The 17,802-nt window shown below is 46.2% G+C and overlaps 2 protein-coding genes across 3 annotated transcripts; one reads left to right on the top strand and one right to left on the bottom strand.

The window, feature by feature from the left end:
• Positions 1-4,447: 4,447 nt before the first annotated feature.
• Positions 4,448-8,548, bottom strand: LOC120694481 (protein FAR1-RELATED SEQUENCE 5-like). 2 transcript variants are annotated; one of them, XM_039977610.1, is made up of 6 exons: positions 8,372-8,548; positions 8,152-8,291; positions 7,782-7,884; positions 5,274-7,127; positions 5,136-5,191; positions 4,448-4,739 (listed from the first exon to the last, which is right to left on the bottom strand). In XM_039977610.1, exons 2-5 carry the CDS (start codon positions 8,277-8,279, stop codon positions 5,165-5,167), a joined length of 2,112 nt encoding a protein of 703 aa, XP_039833544.1. In that variant the 5' UTR covers positions 8,280-8,291; positions 8,372-8,548; the 3' UTR covers positions 4,448-4,739; positions 5,136-5,164. The 2 variants fall into 2 exon arrangements, with proteins under 2 accessions (XP_039833544.1, XP_039833545.1); XM_039977611.1 differs by lacking the exon at positions 5,136-5,191 and having other exon boundaries at positions 8,372-8,547.
• Positions 8,549-8,627: 79 nt separating this feature from the next.
• Positions 8,628-11,424, top strand: LOC120694482 (DNA-directed RNA polymerases II, IV and V subunit 9A-like). Its single transcript, XM_039977612.1, has 4 exons — positions 8,628-8,771; positions 8,887-8,962; positions 10,268-10,426; positions 11,011-11,424. Exons 1-4 carry the CDS (start codon positions 8,743-8,745, stop codon positions 11,089-11,091), a joined length of 345 nt encoding a protein of 114 aa, XP_039833546.1. The 5' UTR covers positions 8,628-8,742; the 3' UTR covers positions 11,092-11,424.
• Positions 11,425-17,802: the final 6,378 nt, after the last annotated feature.

Genomic DNA, 17,802 nt, shown 5'->3' with positions numbered 1-17,802 from the left:
CAAATCGCAATTATGAACTCATCATGGGTTCATGGTACAAACTAGCAAAACCAAACTGAAACAAAACATAGTGAATTGATCGTTTTAATATTGTCTAATTTATCTAACTTGTTAATCATGCCAATTATTTACAATGCAACTGCGCACTAGATTTTCTGTGCATTTAAATAATACACGAGCTTGATTATTGCAAGTATTACATTTTCTGCACATTTAAACAACCAGAATTCGATTCCTAAATACATCTGTATTAAAAAAAATAAAATCCTGCAAACTACCAGGGATCGAACACGTGTTCTCCTACACAGAGACCAAAACCCTAAATTCTTTAACCTCGTGGAAAACTAATATTTTACTCCCCTTTCTTCCATGATTAAAATAGGGAAAATGGTGTTCCTCTCGAGTTCAGTTTCTCAAGAACAAAGGACAGAAGCAGCACATCTCTCACAATTTAAAATGAGGTGGCACATCTCTCCACATAACATTTTCGGCAGACGATTCCGAGCAACCAAGTAATTAAAGCCACAAGCAAATAAATAAACGCCACTTGTTGGAGCTGAGAACCGCACAGCACAAGTCAGGTCTGTTGCATGGTACTATACTGCTGTCACTGTACAGTTCTGGTATTTGACTTTTGTACACTAAAAAAATACATAACTTTTCAAAAAAAAATACATGCATATTTACAACTAGGTACCTCAAATCTGGTATATTTGTATACTTTTGCCTTTTTTACTTGCCGCTGTCTTTGCAACTGTGATTCCTTCCAATAACTTAAAGGTTAACCAGCCGACACTTGGACAAAGTGCTCGTTTTAAACGATTTTTAGTTGGGAAGTTGCTGGTGGTCAGGTTCAGCCAGTGTCTTGTTTTGTACTCCTGCAATGCAAAAGCATATGTATTGGAGAGGACAAATCATTCGCTCATTTGTCTGGTCTCCCCGCCTTTTCCCTCCTGAGATTTGATTGATCGACTGACTAATATAGTTTTTCTTTAAAGTTAAAGAATTGATTGATTAACTCGCTAGGGTGGAGCCTCGAGATTCCCGTGCCCTCAGAGGATCTGTTAACTGTCTCTCACACCCTGTTTAGTTCCCAAAAAAAATTTCTACAGTACTCATCACATCGAATCTTTTAAATGGAGTTGAAAAAATAACTAATTACGCAGTCTAACTGATTAGCACGAGATGGATTTTTTAAGCCTAATTAGTCTATGATTGGATATTATTTATCAAGTAATAATGAAATATGCTACAGTATCAAAACTCAAAATTTTTCACCAACTAAACCTGTCAGAGATGACAGTGGAGGTATACGTGTTGCTCGACAGACAGTTTGGAGTTATCTGGGGCGTGATGGCATCTTCGTTTTGGATAATCTCGAGCTAGTGGCTGCAAAAGAGCTAATCTTTCTCTTAAAACGGTCTCATCAGTTTTGTAGATGCTTGTTAATGAAGTGTAGAGCTGCAGTTCTGGGTGAAGGGGCATCAACACTTTCCAGGGCTTCCATGCTACAAAGATTTGGATGGAATCATCGAAACACCCCGATAAAATATGTCTTTATGTTTTGAATATTTGTGCCAAATCGGTCAAGAACTAGCAAAATTCAGGTAATCCGTCGCCGAACCCCTACAAAAATGGATGGACCGTTTCAATTATTGCAAACACATCGTGATCTCTGAAAAATGTTTCCTTACCTGTAGTGATTACTGCAAGGAGGAGAAGCATTGTCATCTCAAGACGCAGACGCGAAATAATCACGTATTAGACATCGTCCCCGGGAGGTTGCTTTGACGCCAAGTCCTAGTTAATGGCGCGCCTGACTTTAAGCAGCATCCTTCCTCCATCGGAGAATGCAGACACTAGACAGGGAGATTTGGAGGCCTTTGTTTTCTTGGCTTCTTCGCACGAAAGAGACGCTTCAGAAAATGAAGCGAGATTTGGAGGCCCAACAGCTGATGATTACCTCGCTGATATTGTTTTTTGAAAAAGGAAACATAGCAATTAGGTCATGAACCACAGAATCAGAATATCAAATTGCATCAGGCATCATACTTTTTGTGAATGGAGCAGGATGGCAGAAAAAGGCAGAGCCCATTTGCGAGGAGGGAAAAAATTTGTGCGCCGGTGACGAGACCCGGGGCTTGTTTTCAATCGCCGGCGACGAGGATTGAGCAACGACCCGAGCGATTTTGACGCCTTTTTTTAAGCTCTGATTCGCCGTACGTATGCTAAGCTTGGTTAAGCACTGACTGATAGTGCGAAATAATTCGCGTCAGAAATGGTAGTAGTACGATTAAAAGTTGCTTGGCCGATTTGATTTGTTGCGTAGCGTAGCTGAGGTGATGAAGGAAAGAAGGAAAAGGTTTCAGCATGTGACTGTGGAACAGCATATATCTTTCTCCACACACACGAACATAGCTTTCGACCATTTTTTGGACACCTGGTACAAAGTGCCATGCCATCTCCATCTCAGTGTTTTTATACGTGGAGTGCACCAATTATTAGCATGGGCCTGTCGATGGAGCACTCGAATTCTTTCCCCTGTACTGTAGATGAACATCATCAGGCAGTCTTCTTACACGAGCATCAGAGACGAACCTCGATGGATGGTGAGTAAAAGTTCAGAGCCAGAAAGGCAAGCTAGTGAAGGAGAAGGACCAAGCAGAGCCGAGAGGGGAATCATGGAGCTGTGGAGGCTTCCGGCCGGGGCACGCCGGCCGCCGCAAAGAGGGGCCTGCAGAACGAGAGCCGGCTGCTGCATGTGCACGGGTCCACGGCGCCGTGCCCGCGCCAGCACCAGCACAAGCACCAGCAGCGCCGTGGAAAAGCTGCAGGCCGGCGTCACATGCGCCGTGTCCGGTGCGTGGCGTGTGCGCAGGGCAATGACGCGAGCAGAACGCGTGCGGCGCGCGAGCCCGGGCCGACGCCTCGCCTCAGTCGCCGGCAATACCGGCCTCACTCACCCCCGTGCACGCGCAGCGTTGTCGGTGGCTTAGATTACACGAAGGGTTTCGAAGCGCTGTCCATCGTTCCTAGAACGAAAAATCCGGAAGAAAAAAAAGACGTTGACCTGCAAGCATAACAACGTTAATGTTATCTACGTGGCACCATTGAAGATGGGCTACGTAGCCACACGTAGGTAGACTAAACGACGTCCGGGTACTAGCAGCCACCAATCACCCGAGGCGATCAAGTGGTGGGCATGATCACCACCAGCCCACCATCGTCTGGCCGGCGATCTTCGAAGGGTGACCTGACTCGATGCGGGGGACAGGGTAGGATAGGACCGAGTGTGCGAGGAGGCTCGAGCGCCATGCCCTTGTCACCGTCACCGGCTCTCGGCGGCGAGCGAGGAGAAAGAATTGGGCAGGAAGCAAGCCGTGCCCCCCGGGATGCATCAGCCGACAGCCACCAGAGGCATGGACCACCAGCCCACCCAACCATCTTTTGCTTCTGATTGGTGAGCTGAGCTCTCCTTCTCCCGCCCGGCACGCTGCTCCAGCCGAGGACAAGGCCGGCGTCACGCTTGCCTGCAGCCGCAGCGACGCTTGGGATGGGGGGTCGCCACGGTTCTCTGGCACGTCGTGGATGCCTGCGTCAGTGTCAGTCGGCTGCGACGTCCCTGTCGCCGCCGTCGCTGCGCGGCAATGGCATGAGGCGCTCGAACGGGCCGGGCCTGGCACGGCAATGGAACAGTGGCCGCTGATCGCCGGAGCCGGGTCGGACGCTCAGGCCAGCGGCGGCGCCACCACCTGGTGCTATCCAAGGTATCCTGAAGATTCGTCAGCAACCTGTGAGATTATTGAGTCGAATCATATCTGGAAGATCCTCATCTAGCTAACGCCAAGACAATGATGCTGCGCTGTATCATTGGGCCGGCCACCAGCTGGCGACTTGCCAAAGGTTATTGTGCCATGGATCACATGCTGAAGATTTCATTTCATGGGTGTTGGTGTCCTCACAGAACAGAAGCCAGAAGGATAGCTGCCCAGCTCAAAATTATACGATGACACTATGGAACAAAAGATTATGATCCAAGATGCGATGGCATTTGCAGGTTATTGCTATGCAATTGTGGATACACAGACATGAACCATTTCTTTAAAAAAAAACAGACATGAGACAAGAACATCACCTCTGAACCAGAGATGGCAAGCAGACCAGCCAGGGGAGAGCATCGCTGGCTGCTGGAGCGCCTAGCCCTCCGGCCGGTCGGGCCAGCCGAGACCCACAGCCAGGCCAATGCAAGCTGCTCTGGCATGCCCCCAACGCTTCAATGCACGAGCCGTCCAGCTCAGCTGCAGGCGAGATGAACCCCCAGATCTGAATCTAACTGAATCGTACTGAACTTTCGTATCATAAGGGGTCTGCTTGCTCTCCACAGAATGGTCCAGTCAGGCTGGCCGCACAAGTTTCAGACGCAGCTTCTTCTCGAGCATACAGTCAGTTGAGATGCCTGAATCATTTTTACTACTAATAAAATGAATGGGCCACCATGAATAGGGGGAGCTTACAGTATGCACAAAATTTCCTGAATTATTTCCAGAGCAATACAAGCATTATTTTTTAAAATTACAATACTCTACACTAGGGATCGGTGCCTTAGCAACTGAATTTCCTATGGCTGAATAATGTACATGTTGGAGACTAATTCAGGGGCGCTTCATGGCAGCCCATCCACTGCTTCAGTAGCCAATGATGTTGCAAGGTGCATGTGGAGGTATCGTTGTTGTTTAAACCTGCACGACAATTGGAGCAAATTGAAGCGTTAGACAACACAATCGAAAGCACATAGAACTGTTTGGTCAAATTGTTCAAGACATCTTTCTACAAGAGGGCACTGCTAGGGAATACAGCAGGAAAACTCATGACACTTGAGCCAGCAAGAATGCAGACAGTCCAAATGGATTATCAAAGATGATTTCTGGTCAGCACGAATGGAAAATTTGAATTTGTTATGGTAACATCTTTGTTATGGATTCATCAATTTCTACATTGTAGCAGGAACTGACTTTCTATTTTCTACGATGAGCCGATAAACCAGATGAGCCCAGAACTAAACCCAGATAAAATTAACTAACAAGAGGTGCTGTGCACCTGTGAAATGAAGAAATTACTGAAATAAGTTCTAGTACCTGAATCAAAAACTCCTGTGAAATGAACTCTAAGGCATACTAGAAATAGAATTGTCCTGTTCTCATATAAAGATGTCATCAGCTACAATAAATACAGGGCAATACACTATGTACGGACAAGTATCAGGATCTACTTACTTGAATCATTGCACTGAAGCTTTGAAGCCCATGGTGATTTGCAGCAGGAGCAGGGGCATTCAATGATGATCCATTAGCATTTGTTGCATTGCCTTCGCTGTCTTCATTTGCAGATTTGGCTGTCCTCCTCCATCGCTTCAGCAGATATTTTTGAGGTAGCTCTTTAATATTTCTGTAATCCAGCACCTTCAACATGTGACAGCATGGGATGCCCATAAACTCAAACTTCCTACAAGTGCACACACAGGAGCAATCACTTGAATCAAATCGAACAAAGTGTTCCTTGGGTTTCTCAGATGAAGCAACCTTGTACTCAGATGTTGTCCCGGCCTCCCCACAAATGAATAACACAGAGTCCATGAATAGCTCAAACTCTTTACGAAAGATCTCAAACACCACTGGTGTATATGTATGAGCAGTTTGCTTTAGCATCTTGGCCGGAGGTATTCTTGGATAGCTCTGACTAGCTTGGAAGTCAGCTTGCAGCTCAGCATAGCGATGTTCATCCACTGCTCTTTCATAGTGCTTGAAGAAGGAAACTAGGTCCAGTTGAGGACTCAAGAACTTCTTCAAAATACTACTGAAACTCTCGGCTTGAAGTGCACTTATGATGTCAGCACAAAATATATGCCTATCATATGCCAAGGCCCATTGCTCCTTCTCATCAAACACTTTAGACAGCCATTCGTTATGTCTAAGATCATACTTTTCAAGCATACTTCTCCAAGCATACAAGAATTCATCTCCATCCTCATAGCCAAAGACACATTTGCTGAAGTCCTTTGCAAATGTCTTTGAGCCTTGGAAGACATGGTTGAGGTGCTTAAGAGAATTCTGATATACATGCCAAGCACAAATTCGTTGTGTGGTGTTTGGCCAGGCTGCTGCCATTGCACTACTCAATGGAATAGATTGATCTACTAAAGCTACAGCAGGCTGTTTCCCATGCATAGCAATCTTAAAGCTCTCAAAAAGCCACTTGTATGATTCAAATGATTCATCATAAAGCATAGCTGCACCAAAAATAATTGTTTGTTTATGATGATTCACACCAAGGAACAATGCAAGTGGCCTACCATATCCATTTATTTTGTATGTTGTGTCTAAGCAGAGTACATCACCAAAGTAATTGAAGTCATCTCTTGATTTTGGGTCTGCCCAAAAGAAGTTAGTCAGCTTGTCATCCTCATCAATCTGCATGGTGTAAAAGAAAGAGGGGTTATCCATTTGCATTGTCTGCAGATATTTCAATATTGCTCCACCATCACCAGGTTGCATAGTCTTCATTCGCTTTGAACGGAGATAATTCTTGTAATCAGCTGGAAGGAGAGAGATACTCCGAAGAAAACTGACTTGTCTGACAACAAGATCACCAGTTGCTTTTGTTGTTGGTGTCACTACCGAATCATCTGATAGTTCTGCTTCTCCAGACTGAAGTTCTGTCAATATCCGCTGCGACCTTAACATATGCATCGTCGAAGGAGGGGCCAGCTGATGGTTGTGTTCTGCTTTGAAATCAGTTACTCTATACTTGCACTCTGGTGTGACTTTAATAATCAATCTCGCTGGGCAACCAATTCGTGTATCCAATCTTGGCTTCTTTGCTTCCAGTGATTTTTTATCCCTGTTGTAGCCTTCTCTTGAGCACACAAAGGTTCTTACTTTGGTAATATTTTCAGAAGATTTATGTGATGTACTTTTTCTAACACTAAAGCCAATATGCCCAGCATATTTGTTGTAGAATTCGTATGCCTTTTCCTCACTCTCAAATTCCATGCCTACTTCTGGGACAAGCTTTGCGAGTGCAGCCTCATCTATGGGAGGTTCAGCTTCTATCATTCTTCTCATTTTGCCCTGGATAGCCGATCATGAAATGTTTTGAGTAGAAGGCAAAAACCCACAATGCATATCTGGTTGCATCAGATTCAGGAAAAGGGCATAGAGCAGCATTTTAGCCATAATGGAAAAATAAAATATCAATGTCTCTTATTTTTGCTGTAAGTAGCATTGCCATATTGTTTTTGAACCTAACATGCTAGATCAAAGTTATTCCGAGACAACAAAAAATCTCTGTTTTAAAGGAAATGGGGTATTACTCTATAGAAGCTAGGATGCATATGCATACATTTGTTAGTAATTCAATTATTTCATGATCATCAAAGAAAGAAGTTTTGCCACTGCAGACGAAATGCTCAACCCGATACTATGCCATGGTTTTTTGCTTGCAGGTTGAAACCTGGGATCACAAGAAAAATCACAATACACAACCTCCAACAGATGGGGAAAAAAAGCCCTTACAGTGCATGGCACCTACTCCAAATTAAGGCACAGAGCAAAGTATAGATTGTACTTATGAATCAGAAAGTTAAGTCCATGCCTAGCTATAACATCTCCAAGGAATTGATAAAGAGAGCTTGGCAACATCCAAACTGCTGATGGCAAAGCAAGTGTCAGGAATTGAAAACAACTCCTACATGACTACTTCCGAACACAAGAGCATGGTTTTACCTTCCTGTAAGCAATGCCACACGCATTGCAAAGAGTTCTCGGGCCATCAGGACCACGCCGCATATGGGGCGTCGCATTGCCAGATATCCCGCACCGCAAGCACCTGATGGAATCACAGTAAAGGAATGACAGAATCAACACCAGGCCTCAACCACAACCATTTCTGCAATAGAAGAAGCATAAAAATAAATTCTCCTCTAAAAAATAAATAAATTCCGAAGTAGAGCATGAGCACTGTCTCTGCTCCAGAGCAAGCAACCAACGCGCAGATGCGAGACCGCTCCATCGCCCAGCGGACCGACGGCGACTAAACGCGAGTGATTGCCACAAGCACAGCAACATGAAGAAGCACTTGGCCGCGCCTACATACCGCACGTGGCCCTCGAGGCCGTCGTCGGCGTTGTCGCGGAGGAGCTCCAGCTCCTGCTCCACCGGCGGCGCGCCGTACGGCTGAAGCTCCATTTCGCTCCCATCCGGGGCCACCAGCATGTGCATCATTGCATCACAGCCCTGCCATGGCCACATTCGAATGAAAAATTCCCCAAAAATGAAAAAATCGCCAAAATGGGGTAATCGAGTTGGGTTCGCACCAGAGGAGGAACCAGGGAGTAGTCTGGAGCGAAATCCTGCGCGATTTTCGCGAATTGTTTCGGCTGTTCCGGATTGGAGTTAGGGTTTGGAGCGGGGAGACGACGAGCGGACGCAGGGGAGCAGGAGGGGAGGGGTCAGCGGGATCCGGTGCGGCGGCGGGGTAGGTGGCCCGCGTGCGGTAGCGGCCATCGCATGACACGTGTACATTCTCGCCTTCCGATGGGTCCAGGCATGGCCCTACCTGGTCACTGACAAGTGGGTCCATTTGGTCAGCCTGCCAGCAGTCGCAGAGGGAAAAAGAGCAGAAGGGAGAAGCCGAGGAGGGGACAAACAGTCACGGAGCCGAAGGTGAGGTGAGAGGCAGACCACCATGAGCGCTCTCAAGTTCTGCAGCGAATGGTAAAAGCCACGGAATTTTTAGCATTCCTGTTTCAAACTGAAGATTGTCTCTCCGAAAGTGGAATCTTGTGGTTCGATTCATGTTCTAATTGTTCCTGTTTTGTTTTCGTTGCAGCAACAACATGCTGTACCCGCGGGAGGACAAGGAGACGCGCACCCTCCTCTACGCTTGCCAGTTCTGCGAGCACCAGGTGGTTCCCGTGTTCCTCCTCAAATTAATCCCTTTTTTTCCTCAGATTTTGTTGTTGATTCGAGGAAACCCTAGGATTACTTGGGGAGCGGGGGGTCGGGTAGGTTTAGGATGGGTTTAGTGATCTGCTGCTGTGTAAGGATGGAAGCAAATCTGGGTCTGGTAGTACGTTTTTTCCGTTATGATTTCGTGGATGTTTTAGACTGACATTCTCGTACATTCTGCACCTAAATTTTAGTTTAATGATGGTACTAATTTTGGTTCTGATGGAAACGCTGATGCTTCATGTTTCTGGTGCTTTCTTTCCTGAACATAAATAAATGATTCATGGGCTCCGGGCTGCTCAGTTGCCCACATACTAACATAAAGCCTGTTGTAGGTTACAAAGAGCCTATAATGTTGCTTTAATATTTGCGTAAAAAAATTTTGTTTGCCTTGAAATGTGCTTTAACTGAGAAGTGTTTAGAGAAACTCCAACCTAGCCCTCATCCCAGCCCCTACACTTCTGATGAGAGTTGAAGTGCAGAAAATCATCTCCAACCAACCTCTCATCTGAACCCCTCCCCTCTCGCATCTGAGCTCTCATCCATATCCACTGAGCTCACAGATGTAGGAGCTCCCACCTGAGCCCCTACTCAGCCTGGGGAGCAACCGCGATGACACACACCACAGCTCGGACTTCTCCCAATTGAGGAGAGGGAGCTGCAGCGTCCTGCCCACCCATGCTTGGTTCCCATGGCACCCAACCGTCCGCGCCTGCGCCCAACAGCCCACACCACAACTGCCACACGTGCTGCCAAGTCATGGCTGAGCCGCCACCCGCACCGCCACTAGGTAAGCATGGTCCAATTCCATTACACAGTTAAATGTGTTGGCCCTCTGTGGCCAGTGCTGCAGTGCATATGTTGGTGATCAACTATTATAAAACAGTGGGAGTAATTACAGAACTAAACTGTGTTAGCAGAAACCCACCTTTAGAGGAAGGTGAAGGAGCCAATGCAATCCTTTTGTGAAAATATTTTTTTTGTAAGGCAAACCCAGGTTGAAGCTGAATGACATTTAAAATAAGTCATGTATCTTGCTGATGCTTTTAATGCTTCCAGAACATTATGTAGTAGATAAATTCTCAGGTTTTCCTGTTTCCCCTAGATGCTCTTTCTTTTGTGTGCAGTGAAAGTATGGGTTTTTCTCATTGTTTATTTGTACATACAATTCCTACACATGCTCAACATATTTAATTTTCAATTAACAAGCTTGCTCATAGTTTCATTGATCTTTCCAATCTTTAAATCATTGATGTGAACAGGAGGTTGCTTCCGATACTTGTGTGTACAAAAGGGTTCTCCGTAAGCCTTTGGGTGAACCCAAGGATGTCCTAAAGGATGTAGCAGCTGATCCTAGTCTGCCTCGCACCAGAAGTGTTAGATGCTACAACTGCAACCATCCAGAAGCTGCTTTTTTCCAGGTTTGTACACGGGTACAATTTACATACTATAGTTGTCGCTAAAGGTGATGATTTGTTGTGTCATCTATTTGGCTAGAAGCTAATAAGCAAGCATGACGGAGTTTGTTAGTACACCGGCATTCATAATAGCAGCGTGTAGTGTCGCATGATTTGTTGGTTAGGTAGGGTGTGCATCTTTAGCCAAGCCAAACTGGATCGGAACCCCTGTGGTATCCACCTAGTCCGTACAATGAAAGCTTCAATCAACCTGTTCAGATGGAATCAAATCATTATTGACCACTTAAGTAAGATTCCAATTTCCTGGGTCTCATGATCTCTGGCATTGCTTAAGAAGCTGGGTTCCAAATGCTGCAAGGGTCTATAACCAGTTGTTATTAGTATAAGCTATTTGGTTTTCCCTGACTTTTGAGTATCAGGATACAGGACATGTATCTCTTATTTTTTGCAATATAACTGCGATGGATCGTGGTACTGCTAGTTTTGGAATCCTTATTACTGCACGGTCTTCCCGATGTATCCTCCCAGTCATTGCTGCACTTGATTTTGGTGCTGTTGACATGTATTCTGATGCCTTGAACTTGCAGGCTCCAACTAAGGGAGAGCAAGCCATGACGCTGTACTTCATCTGCTGCAACCCGAGCTGTGGCCACAGGTGGAGGGACTGAGGACCCGGATCTGGGAAATCAGTTCCAAAAGGATCACTATTCACTCCAGAAAACTTAGTCGTAGACTAGCAGATCTTGGCATGAACCTTCACCGGGATTGGAACGGTGCCGCAGTTAAGAAGACTTGGGTGCAAACCTGCTGGCTGGGTAAATGTTGTCAACAAGATCAGGTGCAGTCTCGTGTCTTAATTTGCGGGTGTTGCACGCTTATAAGCGAAAGGTGGTCGTGATCTGAAAAGGAAAACTATTCCGTGGATTGCAATGCACTGTAGTTTGTACTGAGGCCTGAGCCAAGGAGGTCATGTGTCTTAATTTTTTTATGATTTACTATAATTTTTCAAATATTCAACCAAAGTACATAAAAGAAAAACAGCCAAGGAGTTGATGGGTCCAGTTTTAAAGAGATGAGGAAGCGTTATGCCCGGTTTTGTAGTCGAGGGAGGAAAAACAAATTTTTGTGATAGTTGAGGGAGGTAAAGATGACTTTTTTCTTATTAAAACTGCTGGAATACATGGGCTAGGTTAAAACCAAGATGGCCCAAATGGCCCATTATTTAGTTACTATCCAAATATGGAAGCTTAGTGTGCAAACATACCCAAATGGCCCATTTAGTTACTATCTCCCCTGAGATGAGATATAAACATATATAAACGGAAAAATCATATAGTCAGCCAGGTCATTAAAAAAAAGAGTAAAATGCATTGGAGGTCCATCAACTTATAAGAGTGTGTCATTTAGGTTTATGAAATCTAAAAGTGTACTTTTACATCCATCAACTTGTAATTTGTGCCATTTAGGTCCATAAACTTTGAAACAATGTACAAAATAGCTCGCTATTGTCTGCTATTAGCTCTTTAGGAGATCTACCGCTACGCTATACAACATTTGTCCGCTATGTCCGCTAAAGGGGATTTTACAGGATTTAGCAGTGATAAATGTCCGCTATGTCCGCTAAAAATTTATTCAAAAAAAAAATAAAGAATCAATATAATTAGGGTGAATCATAGACAAAGCAGCGGAGGCAGAGTTGGATAGTCAAGAGATGTGTTAAGTCTATTTTTAGAGTGTTAGACTAATGTTTCTTCTAAATTTGTATGTAATTATTAATTATCTTATTATTCCGCTAAATGATTTAGCTTCGCTATAGCTCTTTTAGCTTTTTGGAAGGGCTTCCGCTAACTATCTTAGCCCGCTATTTCTTACATTGCTTTGAAAACATAGGTCTCTAAACTTTAAAATTATATTTTTGAGTTTATAAACTTGTAATTTGTATTATTTAAGTCTATAAACTTTAAAAATATATTTTTTTAGACCCCTGAACTTCATCCATGAGCAGTCGTATAGCCATAGATGCGCCCACAAAGATCAATATGATATCACTACCCATGAATATCTATCAATCCTTCACCAAGAACCACTATGGGTACGTCATGACGAGATTTTTTGCCACCATATCTGGCTACCCGGGCCACAGAGGATATAATATTCCCTACCACCGTACACATATTGTTGGTCCCCTGTATGATCTCCTCCACCTTTCTCAAGCCATCACCCCTACTCTCCACCCATATTATGGGGGTCATATCTAGATCTAGGTTCTATAACTCACCAATAGCAGTCCTTAAATGTCAGACCTGGGGCGACAGGACTGCTCACGGGCGCGAAATATTCTAGAGTGGAGAGTACCGCATGAGTACGCCATAACTCTACTGTAACTACTCGTACAACAGTAGGACTAGCCTAAGTACAAGGAAACTACCCGACCCACTCGAAGTAGGACTCTAAATGTACTCGGCTAGGACTTTTCATGTAACCCTATTCCCCTAGACTATATAAGGGCGAACAGGGACCCCTCAAAAACATCGAATAATACCAGAGGGAATACAAACCACCACACAGGACGTAGGGTATTACGCACCGGCGGCCCGAACCTGTCTAAATGCTTGTGTTCCTTGCACCATCGCGTTCTGATCTCGGCGAGTCCCTACTCATAACCACTCTCCTCAGGATACCCCTCGGAGAACCCGACGGTAAAACACCTACAACTGGCGCCCACCGTGGGGCCTCTCGCCAAAGATCAACAGAAGAATTCGATGGCTTCCTTCGAATTCAGCTTCCCGGCGATCGACGCCGGAACCACCTTCATGTTCGGCTCGTGGGTCTGCATCGCCAACGGATCAGGGGGTTTTTCGAGCCATCTGGTCAACCCCACGAGCACAGAGACACCCCCGCGAGAATAACTCGGCGAGATCACTTCCGCCGAAATCCTTCTCCCTGGAATTGCTAAGGGAATCGAGAACTTGTCCTTTTTGGACTCAACACCAACTCGATTCCCCTTCGGACTGAAGAATTCGGCCATGTCGTATTCAGCACTTTCCCACCAATGGGACCGGACTAGGACTCGGACTCCTCCCATGTTCGACTCCTACCCAGATTCAGACGATGACTTCGATCTTGATTCGGATTCTCTCGATTGCCGGAGTCTGACCATCATGGCTACACCTCAAAGCTGAGTCATCTTCTGGAAGAACTCTGAATCCACCGATGACGTCAACAATGCACGGATGGTAGCTTGCCTACGGGATTTGCCCTATCAGCCAGGCAGACCTCTTTCTCCAGTCAGAGGAGAGGAAGTCGGCGTCACTGCTCTGGTCTATTACAGCACAACTCACTCGACCCCGGACAGACAAGTGTACGTTTCACTTCATGGAGATAAAAGTGCACTTGGCTCTCAGGCTGATCGGTATGCCAACGAGAGTCTAGATCAAATTTTAGACGACGAGCTGTCGGTCAATGCTCCGCAAGATGAGTCCCAACAAGACAAGGAAAGCCGGCGACAACACAACCGCCGCCGTGCCACTCGCAGAAAAAACGCGACTACTCGAGCTCAGCGCGCTCTGGCTCCTCACGGACCGCGAAACCTGCAGCAAGACCAGGACGAAGCAGCCGACAATGTTTTTGACAGTCCTATGATCAACCTGGCTGAGGCAGCTATATTGATGCAAACCTTGCCAGACACTCCTCAAATTCGTGAAATTCAGCGCTTGACCAGAGATGCCTTGTGTCAGATTGGGAGACAAAACCCGGCTCCATCGGTTTCCCACAACAACCGGACCCCTGCTAAACAGAAGGGACATCAGGAAGCAAACCAAGGCAACCACCCCCGTGGCCAACCCCGGCCTAGGTACCAGGATGAGAGCTGTCACGCCGGCCCATCGAGAAGCCATGACCGATACCCTAATGACGCTCGGGACATCATTAACGCCAAACGACATGGACGACCTGCGGATGAAACTGATCGATTCCCAGCCTTTAGCCAGAACATAAATTACGCCGAGTACCCGACTGGTTTCAACCCGTAAACATGCAAAATCTAAAAAAGTACGACGGCAAGCAGGATCCCAAACAATGGCTACGGATCTACTCGACTGCTATCGAAGTAGCAGGAGGCACAAATTCTACTAAAGTCATATACTTCCCTATGGCTCTGGAATCCGCCCCCCTGACATGGCTCGAAAGCTTAAGACACAACTCGATCCACTCGTGGGAGGACTTGAAAAAGATCTTCATCGACAACTTCCAAGGCTCAATTCATCGTCCAGCAACTCACCATGACTTACGACTGTGCAAACAGGAGCGAGGTGAAGCCCTGAGGACATACATAAAGAGATTTTTCAATACCCGAGCCACCATTGCCAACATAGCAGACGACGATGTGATCAACTGTTTCCACAGCTATACCAAGACTTCGAGAGAAACAGACCCCGTTCGGTTGTAGCATTGCGTGACATGATGCTTGCATGGGCCGACCAAGAAGAACAAGAACGCGATCGCTCCCCCCACCGTGAGGATAACAATAAAAAACACAACTGAGACTCGCGGACAGATAAGGGGCAGCGCAACTTCGACAAGAAGCGAAAGCCGGAGGACACAGTGGCTACAATGGAATGGGGATAGAAAGGCAAGAAAGGAAACCTGCAAGACGATTTCCAGAAACTACTCGATAGACCTTGCCCTTTACATCCTAAAGGAAAGCACACAATCCTCGAATGCGTCAGCCTTCGCAAGTCTCTTCAACAACGTCAATTAGAAGAAGACAAAAAGAAGAAAGATAAACAAGACGATGAAGATGGCGACAAAGATGGAACCATGGGATTCCAGCAACTCGCCAATAGGGTCAATATGATCTATGGAGGAGACTCTTCTTTCAACAGGAGAAACCAGAAACTGATCTGGCGTGAAATACTGAAGATGGAACTAGCAGTCCAGAAACCACCAAGGCACAGTGAAACACCCATAACCTTCTCAAGGGAGGATCAATGGACCAGCTTTTCCGAAACAGGGAAAATTTCCACTCGTCCTGGACCCAGTGGTAGCCGGGTCTATTCTTACTCGGGTACTAATCGACGGAGGCAGTGGACTAAACCTCATCTTCATGAGTACAATCACTAAGATGGGACTCGATATATCCAACAAACTGAAACCAAGCAAAGCACCCTTCTATGGCATCGTCCCAGGGAATGCTTCGTTCCCAGTTGGAACCGTGGTGCTCCCAGTCACCTTCGGCACACCAGATAACTACCGAACGGAACTCATCAAGTTCGAGGTAGCAGACTTCGAGTCTTCATATCACGCCATACTCGGACGGCCAGCATTGGCCAAATTCATGGCAGTTCCCCACTACGTCTACCTTCTGCTGAAGATGCCTGGAAAAACACGAGTCCTCACCTTCCGCGGAGACCTTCAAAGATCCTTTGAATGTGAAAAGGAAGCTATAACTTATGCCTCCACAAATCGACTCCCGAATACCGCAGGAAAAGTACTGGCAGCAGCCCAGCAGTACTCGGCATCCGGATCAGAGATCCCAACAAAGAAGACAAACCGCTCTGCCCCGAAGCCACCTGACAACGTCGGGGTCAAGACAATTCAACTGCAAGAAGACGACCCGTCGAAGACAGCCTTGATCGGGACAGGGCTTTCTGACAAATAGGAAAGCGCGCTGGTCAACTTCCTTAGGGCCAACCGCGATGTATTTGCATGGAAACCAGCCGACATGCCCGGTGTCCCAAAGGAGTTGATCGAGCACTCCCTGAATGTCAGCCCTACCGCTACTCCAAAGAAGCAAAGGCTACGAAGATTCTCAGTAGAGAAAAGAGAAGCCATCAAGAAAGAACTCGCCAAGCTGCTCGCGGTCGGATTCATCAAAGAAGTTTACCACCCCGAATGGCTGGCGAATCCAGTACTCGTTCTCAAAAAGAACAACGAGTGGAGGATGTGCGTCGACTACACAGACCTCAAAAAGCATTGCCCTATGGATCCCTTTGGGCTCCCTCGCATCGACCAAGTCATCGACTCGACGGCCGGATGCGTACTGCTATCCTTCCTGGACTGTTACTCGGGCTATCATCAAATAGCCCTCAAGGAAGAAGACCAGATCAAAACGGCGTTCATCACTCCGTTTGGCACATACGCTTACAAGACCATGTCCTTTGGATTGAAGAATGCAAGAGCGACTTATCAGCGTGCCATACAGTTATGCTTCACCAAACAGCTTCATCGCAACATGGAAGCCTACATCGATCATGTGGTCGTGAAAACAAAAGAATTCGACTCCTTTATCCCCGACCTAGAAGAAACATTCAACAGTTTGCGAAGCTTCAGGTGGAAATTGAACCCAACCAAGTGCGTTTTCGGTGTACCATCCAGAAAACTACTCGGCTTCATTGTCAGCCACTGAGGAATCGAAGCAAACCCAGAGAAAATTAACGCCATCTTGAACATAGAAGCTCCAACGTCCATCAAAGACGTTCAGAAGCTCACAGGATGCATGTCTGCTCTAAGCAGATTCTTATCAAGACTCGGAAAGAGAGGCCTTCCTTTCTTTAAGCTGCTCAAGAAACAAGACAAATTCAAATAATCTCAAGAAGCACCTCCAGTCTCCTCCCACCCTCACGGCTCCATTGCCAGGAGAGGAACTGTTCCTCTATATTGCAGCCACCACACACATCGTCAGCACGACAATTGTGGTAGAACACAAAGAAGAAGGTCACGCCTATGGCGTCCAAAGACCAGTCTACTTCATAAGTGAAGTACTCTCTGAATCAAAGGTGCGATACCCACCGATTCAGAAACTACTCTACGCGATACTGATCACCTCGAGGAAGCTGCGACATTACTTCGACGAGTACAAGATATCGGTCATCACGGACTTCCCACTGGGAGAAATCTTACACAACCGAGACGCGACTGGTCGCATCTCAAAGTGGGCAGTCGAACTAGGGGCACTCGAGCTGAAATTCACGCCAAGAACAGCAATCAAGTCCCAGGCTCTAGTCGACTTCCTAGCTGAATGGAGTGAAAACCAAGTACCTACCCCACCATCCATATCAGATCACTGGACCATGTACTTCGACGGCTAACTGAAATTTGCTGGAAGAGGAGCAGGCGTACTTTTCATCTCTCCAAAAGGCGAGCAACTCAAGTATGTTTTCCAAATCCTCTTCGAAGTATCTAACAACGAAGCAGAATACAAAGCCCTCCTACACGGCCTCCGACTAGCCATCTCACTTGGCATCAAGCGGCTACTCGTCTACGGAGACTCCCTCTTTGTGGTCCAACAAGTAAACAAGGAATGGGGCATCAACAAAGAGACCATGGCGTCTACGTTGCAGAGATTAGGAAACTTGAAAACAAGTTTACAGGACTAGAAA

Source organism: Panicum virgatum, chromosome 2K (genome assembly GCF_016808335.1).
Source record: "Panicum virgatum strain AP13 chromosome 2K, P.virgatum_v5, whole genome shotgun sequence".
In the NCBI taxonomy this organism is placed as follows: domain Eukaryota; kingdom Viridiplantae; phylum Streptophyta; class Magnoliopsida; order Poales; family Poaceae; genus Panicum; species Panicum virgatum.
The sequence above is the reverse complement of the archived record's forward strand: the minus strand, read 5'-3'. Positions and strand labels throughout refer to the sequence as shown.

Excerpts from the sequence above, each read along its gene's own strand:
- LOC120694481 (XM_039977610.1), bottom strand. The coding sequence starts at position 8,279 with ATGATGCACATGCTGGTGGCCCCGGATGGGAGCGAAATGGAGCTTCAG. Across the intron at positions 7,128-7,781 it reads GTGGCATTGCTTACAGGAAG|GGCAAAATGAGAAGAATGAT; the intron begins GTAAAACCATGC and ends TCGGCTATCCAG. Across the intron at positions 5,192-5,273 it reads GCTTCAGTGCAATGATTCAA|GACAATTCTATTTCTAGTAT; the intron begins GTAAGTAGATCC and ends ATATGAGAACAG.
- LOC120694482 (XM_039977612.1), top strand. The coding sequence starts at position 8,743 with ATGAGCGCTCTCAAGTTCTGCAGCGAATG. Across the intron at positions 8,772-8,886 it reads CTCAAGTTCTGCAGCGAATG|CAACAACATGCTGTACCCGC; the intron begins GTAAAAGCCACG and ends TTTTCGTTGCAG. Across the intron at positions 10,427-11,010 it reads CAGAAGCTGCTTTTTTCCAG|GCTCCAACTAAGGGAGAGCA; the intron begins GTTTGTACACGG and ends TTGAACTTGCAG.